This window comes from Theropithecus gelada, chromosome 7a (assembly GCF_003255815.1).
Source record: "Theropithecus gelada isolate Dixy chromosome 7a, Tgel_1.0, whole genome shotgun sequence".
NCBI lineage: Eukaryota > Metazoa > Chordata > Mammalia > Primates > Cercopithecidae > Theropithecus > Theropithecus gelada.
The window spans coordinates 20,008,885-20,024,806 of NC_037674.1; the positions used below are offsets into that span (position 1 = coordinate 20,008,885).

Sequence of the window (15,922 nt, forward strand, 5' to 3'; positions counted from 1 at the left end):
ATAGATTATGGCAAACAACAGGAAATTCATTTTTTGAAAAAAATTATAATTACTACAGATCAATGAAAACACCTATATGTTAAAAGGACTTATTTTTGGTCTGCATAGTAACTGATAAGTACCATCTTACATCCATTACATTTCGGAAAAACCCCTTTTTCCTCTTAGTCATCAGATCCACAGCCTGCAACAACTGGCTCTGAGCTCAGGATTCTGTCAGTGTTCTGTGCAAATCTGAGCTCTCCAGTTGAATATCTGTGAGTTTAAATGTGAGAAAATAACCCTAGTAGCCAAACTGTCAGAATATAGTATAAAAGAACAAAATATCATTCAGTAAAAACTTGAAATTATCAAACAAGTGGAAAAGATAATAAAGCAATATTTGTTTGATTCAATCAGCAACAAGTTTAGAGACTGCCAATGTCTCAAGGAAACTAAAAAAAAAAAAAAAAAAAAAAAAGCACAATTTGTCTCTGAAACTTTAAAAATGAATTGTGCATTTCTGAAGTAGGGTTTATGACCCTGAGCAATGCTAAGGTTACTTGCCATAGAGAAGATAGTGACAGGGTGTGGGAGTTCAGTCAGGGTGGTGGGAAAAATTGTAGAGGAAAATTATAATAGATAGTTATAGAAAATATTATATAAGGATAATTATATATTAATATAAGAAAAATTATATAATAGTTATAGGAAATAAATAAACACAAACCTTCTTGGAAGGCCAGGCAGTCTGCACAGCTTCAGTGACAGATATGGCTGAAGGCAGCCTTTTTACCTTTAGTTGATAGCAAAAAAGCTATTAACAAGGGAATGTGGGGAAGTTTATCTAAATAGCTTGTTTACTCATGTGGTCCTAAGACCAACCATTGATCAACCGCAGATGCATAATTGCTCTCTACTATCGGCAATGTTAATTACCATCTAATGGTGTTTACTTGAAACCTTTGCCATTTAATCTGTACTAAATAAATGCGAACCTTGCCAGCTTATGAGGCAATGCTCCAGACTCAGAGCAGAGCCCCTTAGCCGGACTGACAGGCCAAGTATCTCAGTCAGTGTACGTCTTGGTCCATCACTAGGTCAGGGTCTGTGGGTTGGACCCCCGCAACAGGGTAATGTAGAAGCCAGCCAGGAAGAAATGTGGCTATTTGGTAACTGCTTAGAATGAGATGATTGGATATTATTTATGTTTTATGCTGTTGTATTATTTCTTGAATATTTTAACCACAATTTAAAGTTCTCTGTAACTTCTTTACCCCCAGTTGCACACTGTAAGTTAATGTTACATGCATTTTAATTTCCTAACTACCCCTCTAAAGTATTTTCAAGATTAAGGAAGCTAACTTCTTAATAGCAACTTAACTGTAAAGATTGTCTTACCATCAGAGAAGAGATGCTCTCTTTCAACAAAGAGCTGTAAAAGCTTCCCCAGCTCATATGGGGTCTTACACTGCTGTAGCATAAGCTTCAAAAGGAAACACACCTGATCCTCCAGCCACATAGCAGGGATGACAGGGTGGACCTTTGTGGCTGCTGTGTTAAGCTATAAAAGAAAAAGAGAGGCTTAGGGAAAGGAGTTTCATGAGAATAGCAAATCAAAACCTCCAAATTTGGGAACCTCTAAGGAAGCTAAAATTCCCTCAAAAGCTATTGCCTGTCATAAAGCGGGGGTGCTTACTCAGTTCCTTTCCAAATGGCAGGAACTGGTAATGGGGCTCAGAGGACTGGCAAAAACAAGCCCTCCTCAGCAGCTTTGCACATTGTCTCTTTGTGGAAAGTTCTGGTATAGAGCTGCATGTGTGAAAAAGATGGGCAGGAGTCCTAAAGACTGAATGCTAACTACAGAGTTAATGTAAAATATTCCTACTTAGTGACTGTCAACTTAATAGCCCTCTGAGTTGCTGTGAAATTAATCAGACGTCTCACTTAGCAGCCTCTTTATTTTTATTTTATTTTTTTGAGACGGAGTCTTGCTCTGCTGCCCAGGCTGGAGTATAGTGGTGCAATCTTGGCTCACTGTAACCTCTGCCTCCTGGGTTCAAGTGATTCTCCTGCCTCAGCCTCCCGAGGAGCTGGGATTACAGGTGCACGCCACCACACCCGGCTGATATTTTTGTATTTTTAATAGAGACAGGGTTTCACCATGTTGGTCAGGCTGGTCTCGAACTCCTGACCTGATGATCCGCCTGCCTTGGCCTCCCAAAGTGCTGGGATTACAGGCATGAGCCACCATGCCTGGCCTAGTAGCTTCTTTAAAGAGGGATGTAGGCCTGCCCTTGAATCCAGAGGATTTTAAATTCACATTATAAAAACCACTCAGAAAGACTTGCCTAACATTACTTCGCTAGTTCTACCATTTTGCTTATAGTTTATTCTTGTTGGAGAATGGTCTCAGTTAAGAAGCTTGGATTTACATCATTTCAACTGAATGCTAAAAATATTAATAGGAAGATGAATTCAAGTGGCAGGCTGCATTTCTACAAGTAGGTGTGGCAAAAAATATCTTCTAGGATGCTGCAGGAAAAGGCTGATTTCAGAGGAGTGGTGCTTTCTTACCTGCTGCGGCTGCTGCTGTTGTTTTTCTTTCCTTTGTGTTGGTGAAGAACAGGGTCTCACTATGTTGCCCAGGCTGGTCAAACTCCTGGCCTCAAGCCTTTCTCCCGCCTCTGCCTCCCTAAGTGCTGGGATTACAGGTATGATGACTGTGCTTGACAGATGCTTGTTTTGTGACTTCATTCCTGATTTTTACTTTGGCTCTTGCTTCGTATTATTTTTGGAAGACTAATATTTAGTTCTGAGTCACTACAGTTTTGTAGTTCACTCTAGACTTTGTACAACATAACCCCCAAAAATACTGGGCATTTTGGTGGAATAGAAACTTAACTGCTGGGTTTCAAAAAATGTATATATTAATAGGCACCAAAAGCTTATAATTCAGTACCTCTGTGCCTAGTGCTGAGTTAGGCCCTAGTCTTGGCTGAATACTTCCTGTGTACTTCTGAACATACTATAAAAGTCACTCTGAAGGTAAGTTTAATATGCAGGGCTTTTTGGCTGTGATGTAAGTTTTAGAAGACAATATTCCCTTCAATGGAATTCTCAAGACTGCCAAGATCTTAAATTAAGGAATGGTTTATAAAATCATATGTCACATTACTGCTATCTTCTTACCCCTACCTGGAATGAATTTCCTTCTCTACTCTCTCTCCTATGCCCTATGTGGTCCTCCCTGTACATTTCTCATCCTCCTCTCTTAAATTCCAATAGGACTTACCTACTGGTAAGTACAAAGATCATTTTGCTTTTGCAGCATCTCCCTTAATGCAAAGTGTTTAAGGGAATTATTATGAGAAAGAACACTGGTAGTCAGCTCACTAAATTGCTACTATTCCTGCTTAGACACTGTTCCTGAATGTTTTCTATAATCATTCTGACTGGATTTTGATGTTTAGAAGAACAAAAGTTCTATTCTTTTTTTAAAAAATATTTCTCTTCTTGATTCTTTATCCTCCTGAGCGTCCTTGTTAAAATTAGCTGGGATTAGGGCATTAGTCCTTAGTCTTTAATTACTTGTATACTTAACTCTGTGGTTCTAAGAAAAGGAACTAATGTCAGCAGATGATGGAACTAGTTAAGCTGGTCAGGCAAGAATAAGATACCTGGGAGGTATCCAACGAGCCATAGGAAGAAACAGACTAAGGAAATTAATGTGCCTATTTTCTGTGGTTTCAGAATCCTAGGCATATTCAAATAACTGATTTGGTATTTTCAAATATGTAACTTTCAAATCTTTATTACAGTGAAGACCAATGTGGCCGGACATGGTGGTTCATGTCTGTAATTCCAACACTTTGAGAGGCCAAGGCGGGAGGACTGCTTGAGGCAAGGAGTTCCAAACCAGCCTGGGCAACAAAGCAAGACTTCTTCCCTATAAAAACAATATTAAAAATGATTGGGTGCAGTGGCTCACACCTGTAATCCCAGCACTTCAGGAGGCTGAGGCAGGTGGATTACTTGAGGTCAGGAGTTCGAGACCAGCCTGACCAACATGGTGAAACCCCATCTCTACTAAAAACAAAAAATATTAGCTGGGTGTGGTGGTGGACACCTGTAATCCCAGCTACTCGGGAGGCTGAGGCAGGAGAATCGCTTGAACCTGGCAGGCAGAAGTTATAGTGAGCCGAGATCATGCCACCGCACTCCAGCCTGGGTGACAGAGCCAGACAGTGTCTCAAAAAAGAAAAAAAAAAAAAGATTAAAAATTAGCCATGCTACTTGGGAGGCTGAGGTAGGAGGATCCCTTGAGCCTAGGAGTTCGAGGCTGCAGTGAGCTGTGATCATAGCGGTGTGCCTGAGTAACTGAGTGAGACCAAGTCTTTAAACAAAAACAAAAAAAGGCCATGCATGCCAACCAAGTTCAGATCAGTAAGAAAGAGCACCATAATTCCAACTTACTATTTCAAGGCTCTCCTGAAACTCCAGAAGTTTAGCTTCAGCTTCTTTATAATTCTTGAAGAACATACACAGTTCATACATCTCCATCACCAATAGTAATGGGGAATCCTTTGACAAAGAGTTTGAAAAAAATTACAAAATTTTGAACTCAATATTTTTTCAATGAATAATGCCAAATAAGAGAATGTTAAATATGCTATTAATAAGGCAGAGCATGGTGGCTCATGCCTGTAATGCCAGCACTTTGGGAGGCTGAGGCAGTGGGATCGCCTGAGGCCAGGAGTTCGAGACCACTTTGGCCAACATGATGAAACCCCATCTCTACTTAAAATATAAAAAAGCAGCCAGGCATGGTGATGCATGCCTGCAATCCCAGCTACTCCAGAGGCTGAGGCATGAGAATCACTTGAACCTGGGAGGTGGAGGTTGCAATGAGCCAAGACTGTGCCCCTGCATTCCATCCTGGGCGACAGAGTGAGACTCTGTCTCAATAAATAAAATAAATAAATAAATAAAATTAGCCAAGTGTGGTGGCATGTGCCTATAGTCCCAGCTACAAGTGAGGGAGGATCACTTGAGACCTGGAGGTCGAAGCTGTAGCTATGATCACATCACCGCACTCCAGCCTGGGCAACAGAGCAAGACTCTGCCTCAAAAAAAAAAAAAAAAAAAAAAGGCTATTAGCAATAGCTTCACAGATTAAATCACGTACGTTAAAAAGAAAGTTAAATATATTTTCCTTTTGGAAAAATGATACTCAGGCCAGTTACACCTACTCAATAATCCATTCTGTCTATTCTTTTTGAGACGGAGTTTCGTTCTTGTTACCCAGGCTGGAGTGCAATAGCGCGATCTCAGCTCACCGCAACCTCCACCTCCCAGGTTCAAGCCATGCCTCAGCCTCCGGAGTAGCTGGGATTACAGGCATGTGCTGCCACGCCTGGCTAATTTTGTATTTTTAGTAGAGACGGGGTTTCTCCATGTTGGTCAGGCTGGTCTCGAACTCTGGACCTCAGGTGATCCACCCGCCTCTGCCTCTCAAAATGCTGGGATTACAGGCGTGAGCCACTGCGCCTGGCATTCTCTGTCTATTCTATACTTGGCCCACTGCACACGGGCAGGAAGCATTCCACCAGATGGTGCTATGACACCTTTATTATTTTTTTAATTTATTATTTTTTTGAGACACAGCCTCATTCTGTCACCCAGGCTAGAGTGCAGTGGCATGATCACAGCTCACTCACTACAGCCTTGACCTCAGGTGATCCACCTCAGCTTCTAGAGTAGGTGGGACTAGAGGTACGTGCCACCATGCCAGGCTAATTTTTGTATTTTTTGTAGAGATGGGGTTTGCCGTGTTGCCCAGGCTGATCTTGAACTCTTGGACTCAACTGATCCATCCACCTAGGCCTCCCAAAGTGCTGACATTACAGGTGTGCGCCAGCATACCCAGGCATAACATTTTAAACACACATAACTGGATAATCAGCTCTACTTACCCACCTTACCTATTGTTGCCTGTGGCACTGATTCATACATTTTATTGTTGTCAGTGGGAGTCGCTCAGTCAGATAATAGGAGTTCTGAATTAGAAAGTATGGCTCTGAACTGTAAATACACCACTTACTAAAGTATTTTGAGACCTTGGGTAGGTTACTTAAGTTTCGTGAGCCTTGATTTATTAGTGTGTAAAATGAGGGCAACATCACTTCATAATATCTTTTTTTTTTTTGAGACACGGTCTTGCTCTGTCACCCAGGCTGGAGTGCAGTGGCGCGATCTTGGCTCACTGCAACTTCCACCTCGCGGGTTCAAGTGATTCTCATGCCTCGGCCTCCCAAGTAGCTGGGTTTACAGGTGCATCCCACCACGCCCGGATTTTTTTTTTTTTTTTTTTGGTATTTTTAGTAGAGACGGGGTTTTGCCATGTTGGCCAGGCTGGTCTCAAATTTCTGGCCTCAAATGATCTACCTGCCTTGGCCTCCCAAAGTGCTGGGATTACAGGTGTGAGCCACCATGTCTGGTCCATAATATCTAATATTATTTTCACATAGGATTATTGTGAAAACTCACTAAAATAATGGACAAAAAGCACCCTGAGGCTAGGCACAGTGGCACATACCTGTAATCCCAGCACTGTGGGAGGCTGAGGTGGGTGGATCACAAGGTCAGGAGATTGAGAACAGCCTGGCCAACATGGTGAAACCCCGTCTCTACTAAAAATACAAAAAATTAGCCGGGCATGGTGGCACGTGCCTGTAGTCCCAGCTACTTGGGAGGCTGAGGCAGGAGAACTGCTTGAACCCGGGAGGCAGAGGTTGCAGTGAGCCGAGATCATGCCACTGCACTCTAGCCTGGGCGACAGAGTGAGGCTCTGTCTCAAAAAAACAAAAAAACAAAAAAAACCCACCACACCCTGGGTCAGGTGTGGTGACTGATGCTTGTAATCCCAGTGCTTTGGGAAGATGAGGTAGGAGGATCGCTTGAGTCCAGGAGTTCGAGACCAGCCTGGTCAACATGGTGAAACTCCGTCTCTACTAAAAATACAAAAGAAAAAAACAAAAACAAACAAACAAAAAACCCAGGCATGGTGGCGTGTGCCTGTGGTCCTACCCACCTGGGAGGCTGAGTTGGGAAGATCAAGTAAGCCTTGGAGGTTGAGGCTGGAGTGAGCCTTATCACGACAATGAACTACAACCTGGGTGACAGAGTAGGACCCTGTCTCAAAAAGTAAAATAAAGTAAAATAAAATAAAAAAATACCACTTTGCTAAGGTAATTTTTTTTTTTTTTTTTTGAGATGGAGTCTTGCTCTGTCACCTAGGTTGGAGTGTAGTGGCACGATCTCAGCTCACTGCAACCTCTACCTCCCAGGTTCAAGCAATTATCCTCCCTCAGCCTTCCGAGTAGTTGGAATTACAGGCCCATGCCACCATGCCCGGCTAAGTTTTGTATTTTTAGTAGAGACAGGGTTTCACCATGTTGGACAGGCTGGTCTCAAACTCCTGACCTCAAGTGATCTGCCCACCTCAGCCTCCCAAAGTGCTGAGATTACAGGCATGAGCCACCGTGCCCTGCCAGTAAATGGTACTTCTAATATCACCATCATCATCTGCTGTTGGCTAAAAAAAATGCAAGGATGGAAATAAGAAAAAGCCAAGAGGGGATATGCTGAAGTAACCCCGTAAGCTCTGGAAAGAAGTGAAGCAACGATCACTACCTTAAAGAAAAGCTGGAAACCTCTGATGAGAGTTTTGCTCTTCTGTCTTGTTAATAATGCTCTCCAGATGACTGAAAGATCCTCAAGGTTCCAGGTATGGTCCTCTATCGAGTCCTGAATGCGTCCCATGGCTTCAGTTGCAACACTGTCCTCCACAGAAGTGATGATCCAAACACAGAGACAAGAAATGGCACTGGCACCCTGCCATGGGATAAATAAAATAACAACTAGGCCTGGATTACGTGGCAAATGTTCAAATGCTACAGATGGGTATTTCCTGTTTAGAATAAGTCACCCAACTTAATTAGTTAAAATGGCTTGAAAAGCCTTCATACATGAAACAAACTAATGAGCAACCAAGGGACCGTTCTAAACTGTCCTGCAGAGTGTTGCAGGTCAAAAGACCAAGAAGCAGACAGAAGGAGGAATATGTGAAAGTCAGGGAAGTACGAATCGTAAGAGAGTAGGATTGCCCTCCACTGATCTGCTGATTAAAGGACTGTCTGGAATGTCCCTTTTCCCTGCTAAAGAAGGCACCAAAGAAACACTGGTGGTCAGTCCACCAAAGCGTCTTTCTCTGTGACTGCCAACCAGGAGCCAAGGCTCTGACCACTTGAGTTCACTGAATGTTAAGGCACAAGCAAGTACACTAAATGGCCCAGAGCCTAAGCTAGAGAAGCACAAAAAGTTGCAGTGAACTTGGAAACACATGCTGGAACCTCACTGTCATCATCATCCCACTTCTGATTATCAGCCTTTCCTGTCCCTCATCACTTATTCTATTGTTCTCTGGGTACTTAATTTAGGCTTCTCATGATCCTCACCTGGAGACATGAGGCCAGAACACTGAGGATAGGGGCCTGTTGTTTCACTGCTTCAACCAGAAGCCAGTGCCAGGAGTCTGGCTCCTCTGAGCATTGAAGCAGAATTTCAAATAAATCGGTCATCACTTCTTTGCTTCCCTGAAGTTCCTGGGAGGACTTATTGCAGACTTGATTGATGTCCATTTTGGAGGTGGGCACTAAGGGCAAGTTCTCAAAAGCCAGCCTTAAGTGGTCCTGAATGACTGGGCTGAAGTACTGGATAAGGGATTTCACCTAGAAAGCATATCAGATGATTAAACAAAAACCCAACTTTCAGTTTCAACTGGAGCTGAAAATGTTAGAGAAAAGTATAGACAAAATTATGCTTTCTCACCCTGAACTAAGTCAGAGTGACTACTATATAATTTTACAAAGTTGTATGGTGCTTTTGAGTGAATTTCCATATTCAATCTGAAGTCACAAAAGCTTTTCAGCTCTTCAGTACTAATGACTAGTGCCTTGTCTGATGCCAACCCACTGAAATCTTAGGAAAAATAATAGTATCACATGAAACAAAAGCCCATGGATCCAGTACGTATCCCGGATGTCAAGAAAAAAAAAAAGGCCTATGTCTACATAATAGAAAGAATGCTATCTTCTGAGAAGTGTTCCTATTTCCTTTTGAGTGACTGCTAACAATTAGTGGCTTACCTCTGCTGGGTGGTAGTTGTGGAGTTGGCTGTGAATAATGAACTGCAGCCAATCATTTGCTTTGGCACATTCTCTGAGGTAAGATATGCTTAGTTTCATATCGTGTAGCCTGCAGAACTGTACCACTAATGCCCACTGGCTGCTAGATTCACTGGATAACCTATAATTAGAATTAGAGGTGGGGGTGGTCAAGAAAAAACAAAAAAACTCATTAAAATATAGCTTTAGTTTGAACTGGAAAATGAGTAAAAATGATATAAATTAAAGCACAGTATATTCTCCAATAAATACTAAATATTTATTAGGCTACTTTGAAAAGTAGATTCTTTTTTCATTCTTTTTTTTTTTTTTGAGACAGAGTTTCGCTCTTGTTGCCTAGGCTAGAGTGCAATGGTGCGATCTTAGCTCACTGCAACCTCTGCCTGCTGGGTTCAAGCAGTTCTCCTGTCTCAGCCTCCCGAGTAGCTGGGATTACAGGCAGGCACCACCACGCCAAGCTAATTTTGTATTTTTAGTAGAGACGGGGTTTCTCCATGTTGGTCAGGCTGGTCTTGAACTCCCAACCTCAGGTGATCCGCCCACCTTGGATTCCTAAAGTGCTGGGATTACAGGTGTGAACCACTGTGCCTGACCGAAAAAAGTAGATTCTTTCACCCATAAGGCAGAATAGCTAGCTTATCATACTGGCACAATTCATTCCTTCCCCAAGTCATCAATCAAATACCTATTTATACTGGCTGTGTAGCATCCTTAGGAGAACTGAGGAAGTTGTCAGTCAAGAAACTTTCTGAGCACTTAATTCTCTTGCTCTATTCACTTTAGAGTACTCAGAGGCCTGGTGGGTACCTGGGCCTCCTCACCAGAGGGAGGGTACACGTTTCTGCTGCAAGCAGGATTCTGCCAAGAACAGAATCAGTGATAGGATATACAGAAAAAGGGTGCCTTCTCAGGGTCTGGAGTGGTTAGGTCAGCCTCAGCGGGGCAGCATAGAGAAAAACAGGCATGAAGTGTAAGGACATGCTTTTACGTACAGTCACTTCAGCTTCCATTATCAATTGACATAATACAAAGAAAAAATTAAGGACATTACTTAAAGTCAAATTTTAGAAGACCCATCCCACATCATCCTCTTCTTCTCCTTCATTTTTTTCCAATCCTCCAAGACATCTGAACCCACATCTTCTGGCATTTCAACATGTACCATTTAAAAGACTTCTCTGACTAGCAGGGCAGTGGAAGAGACAAAGCTGCTCTCCGTCTCTTGGTAAGTCCATCTCTAAAGAGAGAACTGCTGTCTTCACCTTCTTTTCACTGATGGCAAGATGCAATTAAAATCATTATTTATTTACTGAGCATCTGCTATATGCTAGATAAAGAAGAAGATAAGGTCTAGTGGGATTTAGTGAAAACACCAGAGTTGTTCAAAGAAAAACTAGGCAAATACAGGTTGGCATAATAAGCTTGTTAGAAAAGCGGCTGAGACTGCAACTCACAAACCTCTTTATTTCCTGTTGCTGAATGCTGTTCCATGTGCCTTCTTCTAAGAGAACAAGCAATTCTTCTGTGGTTGCCTTTTCACCATCAGCTAGTTTAGATAGTTTTTCGGCTGTAAGAAATATAAACAACAAAATACGGTCAAGAGAAAAAGTCAAAACCTGAGCAATTCTGTTTGAATAGTGTGGCTCAGGGCCATTTCAGAACCCAATTAAAGTGCCCAAGAAAGTGAGATAAAGAACACACACTCTGCAGGAAAAGGATAAAATCAAGAAGATAGCCATTTTCTCCCCAAGCACTCAAAAATCAATGCCTTAGACCTAGTCACACCTTCTCTAAACAAAGCAGGCCAAATAAAAAAAGGTGCTGTACCTACAGACTCTCTGATAAAGCTGTACTGAGCATCTTCATTTCTGCACTTGTATCTCAAAATTATATTGGCCACTTTCATATCAACTCTGAGTTTGAGGCTGTCAAGGCCAAGCAATTCTAAGAAACAAACACATGCAGCTCCTACTGAAGGTATGTGGAAGGAGGAGAGCCCTATAACATAGGCTTCATTGCCTACTTGCTGGATCCTGAAAAAGAAAGGAATCAAAATCACATCAGCACATGAAAATTATTTCTCACCAGGAAAAGCAAATGGAATTAAATCAGTGACACATGGAGTGCCAGCCATGTGATTTCTGGCCTCCTCTCCCTTCCCTTTTGCCCCTTGCACGTACCTGTTTAGGTTCCTGGTAGCTTTTCAGTTGTCTTTTGGCACAAGAGCCCCCCATTCCCTTAAGTTGACTTTCTAAAACACTTACTCATAGTCTAAATTATTCTTGCTTCCAACTTCATCCAGAAGACATGAAGTACAACTTCTGAAAGACTGCCAACTTGTGATTTTATCAATTATGAGTATGTATACGAACTACGAAGAATATCAATGCCACTTAAAGTTTGACATCATAAAGCACATTTAAAAAAACTCAGATAGGCCTTTTATAGGAATAGAAAATTTGAGAAAGACATAATAAATTACTATTTATTATTATTATTATTATTATTTTTGAGATGGAGTCTCGTTCTGTTGCCCAGACTGGAGTGCAGTGGCGTGCTCTCGGCTCACTTCAACCTCCGCCTCCCGGGTTCAAGTGATTCTCCTGCCTCAGTCTCCCGAGTAGCTGGGACTACAGGTGCCCACCACCATGCCTGGCTAAGTTTTGTATTTTTAGTAGAGATGGGGTTTCACCATATTGGCCAGGCTGGTCTCAAATTGCTGACCTTGTGATCTGTCCACCTCAGCCTCCCAAAGTGCTGGGATTACAGGTGTGAGCCACCATGCTCAGCCCACACAAGACATTATTAACCATGTTTTTAACATGTGGAATGGGAGGCTGAGGGATATCTTTCATTTTCACCTTTCTAAACTACTTGAATACTTTACCATAAAAAAGGTATTACTTTGTTAATTATAAAACAAACCAATAAAGTAAATCTATATTTAGCTGTTCATTATAGTAAATGCTCCTCTCAATTCTGTGCTTTATAAAAATGAATTAAATGAATTATTAAAGACATTAAATATAGAATTCACATCTCATCATATAATTCCTTTTCTTAAGTTCTGGGGTACATGTGCAGAACATGCAGGTTACATAGTATACATGTGCCATGGCAGTTTGCTGCACCTATCAACCTGTCATCTAGGTTTTAATTCCCGCATGCATTAGGTATTTGTCCTAATGCTCTCCCTCCCTTAGAATTCCCTCTCTAACCACTAATACCTGACAAGCTCCTATATGATTTTAAATCTGATTATTTTTCAAAATATATTTATCTTTTTTCCAGTTAACAAAAATCACACACACTGAATGCCAGAAACTTGGGACACACAGGGAAGCACAAATGAAAACAATAATCACCATCCAAATGTATTCACTGTTAAATGTGGTATGTTTCCAGTATGTTTTTCAATGTATGTGTAAAATGTTACAGATATGCCCCTTTTTAGAATACAAATTATAATTTATTTTACTTTTTTTTTAGTGGTAGAGCCTGTTACCCAGGCTAAAGTGCAGTGGTGTGACCATAGTTCACTGCCTACTTGAACTCCTGGGCTCAGGTGATACTCCTGCTTCCCAAAGAGCTGGGATTACAGGGGTGAACCACTGTACCCAGCCAAAATTATATTTTAAATACTCACAGTTGCTTGGGAGTCTTGCTTTTGATTAATTCTTGGACCAGAAAAGTACCAAATGCAAATGATGGCCGTCCATGATGTAAATAATAAGCAAAATTCAGACGTTCCACTACAGCGTATTTATTAACCAGGTCAGGGCTAGAGAAATGTGGGAGATGACTCCATGCATCTGGGAGGAAAGTGAAACAATATCAATTATCTGTACATCACCATAATTAATTTCAGATTTGCACATGGAAAACTTAACTCTCTAATGATAAAAGAAAACTGGTTGCTGTAATCATTTTGCATCACTATGTATCACTTTGAACTTACCAAAACTTGTTTTATTTTACTTCAACATATAGAGATAGCCTTCATTTTATACAAAGATGTGTATCTGAGAAGTTGCATAAAAACTATGGTAAGAAATGATGCTCTGGCTGAGTGCGGTGGCTCACGCCTGTAATCCCAGCACTTTGGGAGGCCAAGGCAGGAGGATGACCTGAGGTCAAGAGTTCGAGACCAGCCTGACCAACATGGAGAAACCCCATCTCTACTAAAAATACAAAATTAGCCAGGTGTGGTGGCGCATGCCTGTAATCCCAGCTACTTGAGAGGCTGAGGCAGGAGAATAGATTGAATCTGGGAGGCAGAAGTTGTGGTGAGCTGAGATTGTGCCTTTGCACTCCAGCCTGGGCAAGAGCGAAACTCTGCCTCCAAAAACTAAAAATAAAAATAAAAATAAAAAAAAGATGCTCCCTCCTACCATCCCATTAAACTTACTTGTAATTTTAGTTGCTTTTTTTTTTTTCTGTTGAGAGACTCTTTTAGGATCTACAATCAGCACTCTAGAGCTGATTGTCTCTAAACGCCTGAGTACTTTGAAATCTTCTCTCCTCTCTGGGCTTTTATGATCTCCTAAGTAAAATAAGCAAATTGGGCTAGATTATCTTGGAAGGCTATGCCAGCGGGAGTGCTCCATGACATCTTGTTAGTGGAATCTTCCTCCTGTGAGGGCTGCGGTCATTGAACTACAGCTTTGGCAGAGACCTGAGAGGGTCTGGCTGCCAGTGGAGCAAGGCTCAGTGATTACTTGGGGTGGAGAGGGATGTCTTCTCTCCGTTTGGGTCTTCCTGGCCACAGCTCATTACATCTGTTATTATAGATACTAATATATAACTGCGGGGGGAATTCCCAGTATCTATAACATCCCTATATCTATATCCCAGTATCTGTAACACATCCCTAAACCAATGGAGGAACACGTGCTGGGGACATAAGAAAGCAGACCCAGAAGTGACTCCTTAGAGGGCAATGTGCATGCTCATTTTGGGACAACTGTCAGAGAGCTAAAGCCATTCTGGTTGAATGTGTAAAACTGATATAAACAAATAACTTTAGAAGCTGTCCCAACTGATTTCATTTAAGGATACTGTTTACAGGGGTGGAAGGAAGCTCTAGTCTGGCAGGTCTAGTATCTCAGAGGTAATAGGGCTTTAGAGTCATAAATGTGTTTGAGGCCGAGCGTGGTGGCTCACTCCTGTAATCCCAGCACTTTGGGAGGCTGAGATGGGTGGATCAACTGAGGTCGGGAGTTCGATATCAGCCTGACCAACGTGGAGAAACCCCATCACTACTAAAAATACAAAATTAGCCAGACATGGTGGTGCATGCCTGTAGTCCCAGCTACTCAGGAGACTGAGGCAGGAGAATCACTTGAACCTGGGAGGTGGAGGTTGCAGTCTGCCAAGATCGCGCCATTGCACTCCAGTCTGGGCAACAAGAGTAAAACTCCGTCTCCAAAAAAAAAAAAAAAGTGTGTGATTCCTGGTTTTGATACCACTAGTTGCGTGACCTTGAGCAACTTATTTAACTTTTAAGAATTGTATATATTTAAAGTATACAACATAAATGGTTTTTTTTGGGTCTTTTTTTTTGGGACAGGGTCTGGCTCTGTCGCCTAGACTGGAGTGCAGTGGCACAATCTTGGCTCACTGCAACCTCTGCCTCCTGGGCTCAGGTGATCCTCCCACTTCAGCCTCCCAAGTAGCTGGGACCACAGATGCACTCCACCACACCCAGCTTTCTTTAGTATTTTTGGTAGAGATGAGGTCTCAAAATCCTGAGCTCAAGCAATCTGCCTGCCTTGGCCTCCCAGTGTGCTGGGATTACATGTGTGCACCCAGCCTCTTCTTTTTTTTTTTTTTAAGATAGAGTCTTGCTCTGCTATCCAGGCTGGACTGCCATGGCACAATCTTGGCTCACTGCAACCTCTGCCTCCTGGGTTCAAGCGATTCTCCTGCCTTAGTGTCCTGAGTAGCTGGGACTTACAGGCATGTGCCACCACACCTAATTTTTGTACTTACAGTAGAGACGGGGTTTCGCCATATTGGCCAGACTGGTCTCAAACTCCTGACCTCAGGTGATCTGCCCACCTCGGTCTCCCAAAGTGCTGGGATTACAGGCATGAGCGTGAGCCACCGTGTCCGGCCAGCCACCGCACCCAGCCCACCTAGCCTCTTTCACCAATGTTTGATGGTTTAACATGTACAGATCTTTGACCTCTTTGATTAAATTTATTCCTAAGTATTTTGTGTTCTATTAAAAAACAGAAATGGGATAGTTTTGTTCATTATCTTTTTCAGATAGTTTGCTATTGATATATAGAACACTACTGATTTTTGTATGTTGATTTAATATCCTACAACTTTCCTGAATTAGTTCTAACAGTTTTACTGGTAGAGTCTTTAGGATTTTCTTTTTTTTTTTTTTTGAGACGGAGTCTCGCTCTGTCGCCCAGGCTGGAGTGCAGTGGCCGGATCTCAGCTCACTGCAAGCTCCGCCTGCCGGGTTCACGCCATTCTCCTGCCTCAGCCTCCCGAGTAGCTGGGACTACAGGCGTCCGCCACATCGCCCGGCTAGTTTTTTGTATTTTTTAGTAGAGACGGGGTTTCACCGTGTTAGCCAGGATGGTCTCGATCTCCTGACCTCGTGATCCACCCGTCTCGGCCTCCCAAAGTGCTGGGATTACAGGCTTGAGCCACCGCGCCCGGCCCTTTAGGATTTTCTA

General features: G+C 42.3%; 1 protein-coding gene across 2 annotated transcripts in view; it reads right to left on the reverse strand.

Annotated features, from left to right (window-relative positions):
• SPG11 (SPG11, spatacsin vesicle trafficking associated) overlaps nucleotides 1–15,922 on the reverse strand; it is a 104,536-nt gene that overhangs the window by 26,291 nt on the left and 62,323 nt on the right. For both annotated transcript variants that reach the window (XM_025389760.1, XM_025389759.1), the window contains exons 21-28: nucleotides 12,874–13,039; nucleotides 11,055–11,260; nucleotides 10,686–10,794; nucleotides 9,189–9,348; nucleotides 8,499–8,771; nucleotides 7,675–7,875; nucleotides 4,456–4,563; nucleotides 1,381–1,543 (exon numbers count right to left, since the gene is read on the reverse strand). In XM_025389760.1, the coding sequence (XP_025245545.1) occupies nucleotides 1,381–1,543; nucleotides 4,456–4,563; nucleotides 7,675–7,875; nucleotides 8,499–8,771; nucleotides 9,189–9,348; nucleotides 10,686–10,794; nucleotides 11,055–11,260; nucleotides 12,874–13,039 (1,386 nt within the window). The remainder of the gene's footprint in view (nucleotides 1–1,380; nucleotides 1,544–4,455; nucleotides 4,564–7,674; nucleotides 7,876–8,498; nucleotides 8,772–9,188; nucleotides 9,349–10,685; nucleotides 10,795–11,054; nucleotides 11,261–12,873; nucleotides 13,040–15,922) is intronic.